The sequence below is a fragment of the Neltuma alba genome, unplaced genomic scaffold, assembly GCF_004799145.2.
Source record: "Neltuma alba isolate B1F8T4 unplaced genomic scaffold, ASM479914v2 tig00007698_pilon, whole genome shotgun sequence".
Taxonomy (NCBI): domain Eukaryota; kingdom Viridiplantae; phylum Streptophyta; class Magnoliopsida; order Fabales; family Fabaceae; genus Neltuma; species Neltuma alba.
This window is the reverse complement of record NW_021634847.1, coordinates 30,680-34,970: the sequence shown is the minus strand read 5'-3', so window position 1 is coordinate 34,970 and position 4,291 is coordinate 30,680. Positions and strand designations below refer to the sequence as shown.

Sequence of the window (4,291 nt, the reverse complement as noted above, 5' to 3'; positions counted from 1 at the left end):
AAGAATAGATTTATGAAAAAAAAAAAAGATTTTGATAAAATGAGAGTGTTTGGATAGTTTTTATAAGAAGTACCTTTTTCATGTACAAATTATTAAAAAGAACATAAATTAATATGATAATTACATATAAAAGATAGATTGTAATTTATATTTTTTATTTGAAGTACTAAATTTATTAATAATATATATTTTTGCCAACATAATAAATAATATATAAAAAATATAATTAATTCATAATTAATATGGGTATATATTTATAAAAATATAAGATTAAATATGTTTTTAGAAAAATGATTATTTTTTTACTAACAGAAAACTATTATTTTACCTTAAAGATTTTAAACATGAGCTATTATTTTTGATAAAGGGTATTGCTGTACTACACATACCATGCCAACCTTTCACATTTAACCCTCTAGAAAGCAAAAATTTTTTTGTTTCTAGTGAAACCATGGTTTATTGGGATCAGATCATGGTCTTGATGCCAAACCATAGTTTCATAAAAATTTGAAGCTTGTTTGAATACTTTTTGGACCCAAGTGCAGTTTGGACTCCAAAACAAAACTGTTGATTATTTAATTTTATAAGAGATAGCAAGATTCAAAGTATTAAAACTTCACAAGTTTCTAAATCTTCCCTCACTGCGTTAAATCCTTCAACTCGTTCATTGTGATGTAATTTGCAATAAACCTTATAAAACAATCTTTTTATTAGTTTTATTAAGTATTATCAAAACTAGTTGATTCAACGTTAATGCATAGATTTGGCCCTTTATCCAGTTGACCATGGAGTAGTTGACTATAGGTCGAACTTTCTTCTGTCATCAAAAGGATTTTTGTTTTTCTTAATTTCTGAATACAAAGACTAGTTGACCACGGAGTAGTTGACTACAAATCTCACTTTCTTTTGCCACATCAAGGATTTTGCTCTATTTCGCACCTGCAGCTCTCACGTGTCATGAGCCTACTTCCTTCCACTCTCATGGCACATTAATAATTTAATATACACATTACCTCTGATATTTAATATAAGATTTAGTTAATTAATTTAGAGAGATTTAAAAAGTTACTAAATTACTTACTTTTAACCTATATTACATAATCTCTTAAAATATTTACGTGTATCATTATATTATATATCAATTTATAATAAGTCAAATTAGTTAGAAAAAATGATAATATAAATACTGTAAAGTAATTTCTTTAATTTCTTCAAATTAATCAACTGAACACTACGTACTTCCGATCCTTAATGCAAGAGTTCGTTTAATTTGACTTTTATTTTGGTCTTAAATATAAGACTCTAATCTATTTTGTTTCTTATATTTATCTATTTTCTTTCTAAGGTAGTTCTTGTAATAATAGTAGTTCTAGCCAATATATTTTATTAGTAAAGATATTTTAGAAAAAATAATACTTATTTATTATAAATAACTAATTTAATTATCCTTTTTATTCTATTTATAATCAACTAGCTCTTATATTAAGTACTCCAGGTGATATCAAGGACTAGAGGTAGTGCATATGTGTGTGAATATATTAGTCTATCGATCATAACCGAAACATTTCCCAATTTAGCGGTGCTGATCGATGCAACAATTTGACCATAAAACACCAAAGCTGATGGAAAAACAATATTTTAAACACCCATTGGTCATAATTTTGACCGTGAAAAATATTAAAATTATTTGAAATCTCTTCTAACCACTATTGTCTTACATTGTTTTTTCCCCTTTAATTACAACAACTCCTCCAATTCACTTTTGTTCCAGCAAATTCAATTCCCTCCCTAGCTTATATATATAACCCCAACATTCCAATTCCATGCATACAAACTCATCCAAACACAGGAATATCACAAAAACTTATACAACCTTCATTAATCTCTAAAGGAAATATATAATCATGGAGTTCTTCTTCTTACCATCTTCTTCAAAGTCCCTCGTGCTGTTATTGTGGTTGCTTGCTTCAGTTCTTTCGGCGGCGGTGGCCATCAGAGCTGAGAAAGAGAGCGTGATAGAGATGTACCTTCATGATATTGTGGGAGGTAGTAACCCTACGGCTCGTCCTACAACAGGCTTATTGGGAAGCATTTACAGTGGTCAAGTGCCATTTGCGAGCCCTGTAGGTTTTAAGACTCCAGAAGGAGGAATCCCAATTCCTAATGCCAACGGTGCTCTTCCCACTGTTAATGGAGTTACTGGTATTCCCTTGGCCTCTGGTTTATCTGGTACTACTTTTGCAGGTAATTGCACTTTGGATCTTTAGGCAAAATTATTAGTTGAAAGAACCTAATGTGATCAATATATAAATATATATATATCGTTTGTGAATTCTCATGTGATATTTTTAGCTTTTTGAGTTTTAATTAAATTCGTTTTCCAAAATTTTTATAATCGAGTAATAACTCAAGCAATTCGGGTTTACTGTTAGTATATTGGTTATTTAATTTCATTTACTCACGTCTCATATAAGATTGACGATTGCTATATATATATATATATATATATATATATATATATATGCAAGATGCATCTTTTATCCTAAATTTGATAAAATTAAATTTCGTAAATTTATCTATAATGTCGAAACTAACACAAAACATTTCTTCAACTTCTGTAACCATCATGCATTTTTATTTTGTTTTTTTGGAATAAATACAAATTTTGTTTTAAAAAATAAAAATTTGTCATTTCAACAAAAGTTGTGGTAAGTGTTATTTACTTTGTATTTTGACGGGAAGTTTGTTTTATTTTAACAAAATTAAGAGAAGATTATATCATCTCCTTTTTTGTTTTAGGAAGAGGTCACAGCAATTTTTTTAAAAAAAATGGCACGTGATTTCCTTGAATTTTGCTAAACTGTGTGTATGTAATTTGTAAATGTCAGTTGAATTGCACCCAAAAATTTAAATCGCTGACAAATCCCCATTTTGTTAAATTGTTTCCACTTGTAGGTAACAGCCAAAACAACCTGCAGAGCCAGATAGCAGCTGATGGACTAGGGTTAGGGTTTGGAACAATAACAGTGATTGATGATATTCTCACATCACAACCAGAGTTAGGCTCACAAGCAATTGGAAGAGCTCAGGGAATTTATGTGGCAAGTTCAGCAGATGGAAGCAGACAGATGATGGTGTTCACCGCCATGTTCGAAGGTGGTGAATACGGCGATAGCTTGAACTTCTACGGCGTTTATAAAATCGGAAGCACCATGTCACGGCTTTCGATCACTGGTGGGACCGGTAAGTTTAAGGATGCAAGAGGGTTTGCAGAAGTGAGGTCTCTTATTCCTCCAGGACAGATTGCCACTGATGGTGCAGAGACATTGTTGAGAATCATTGTTCATTTGAATCACTACTAGAAGCTGTGTTTGTGTTCGATGATTGTGTTTTCTTCTTATTAATTCTTCTTCTTTTTTCCCCTTTAATTTGGTGGAAATTCGATTGTGTTTTTTGTCATTTTGATTATATTGGAGAATGTACTTGAAATCTTGTACGCTCCACACACAATAACGTAGTCGTTTCTCTGATATTTTTATGGAACTTTAGGGTTTTGTTGGCACTGTTTGCTGATCATTACAAGTTAGGGCTTGTAAAATATTGTCATTTCCAAGTCAAAATCTTAATAAACTCTTCATGCATTTGTTCTATAATTGAGGCTCGATTTACATTATATTGTCATCATATGACTCATCTTTATGTCTCTGCCCCTCTATTCTCTCGTGCTTCTATTTTCTTCTCACTATTTTCTTGTCACGATCTAAACAAAGAAAAAAAAAATTTCTTTCGTTTTTCTTGGCAAAAAGTATATTTGGTGGTTCTTTAAGTTTATTCAAAGTTTTATTTTGCTCATCTTTATAAAATGCCCTTTTTTTGGAGAGAAAATTGAATACCATTAAACAGAAACCAAAATTAAAATTTTAACGGGTGATAATGCATTCTCAAACTCAAATATTGACATGTTAAGTTTAACTTTTTAACATAACAATAAATTTTATCAAAAAATAATTATTTGAGAATAATGTATAAAACTCAAAATATACTCTATAAATTTAAGAGATCAAACTGAAATATTAATTGTATGAAGTTATAAGATTTTCCCTTTTTTTTCTAGTTTTTCTCTCCTTTAATTTTCACTCCATCCAAACATAAGTTACATATTGTGGTGTGTCTCGAAAGTTGTCCCTTGATATGGCAATTTTATTTATTCATCTTCTCTCAAGGGTCATATTTTTTTATTTGGCATAACTCAGAATATCCTCAAATCACTTTAAACTTGAGACTTATAAAC

The 4,291-nt window shown here is 30.0% G+C and overlaps 1 protein-coding gene across 1 annotated transcript; it reads left to right on the top strand.

Annotated features, from left to right (window-relative positions):
* The first annotated feature begins 1,904 nt into the window (after nt 1-1,904).
* LOC114753100 (dirigent protein 18-like) lies at nt 1,905-3,362 on the top strand. Its single transcript, XM_028941766.1, has 2 exons — nt 1,905-2,244; nt 2,956-3,362. Exons 1-2 carry the CDS (start codon nt 1,905-1,907, stop codon nt 3,360-3,362), a joined length of 747 nt encoding a protein of 248 aa, XP_028797599.1.
* Nucleotides 3,363-4,291: the final 929 nt, after the last annotated feature.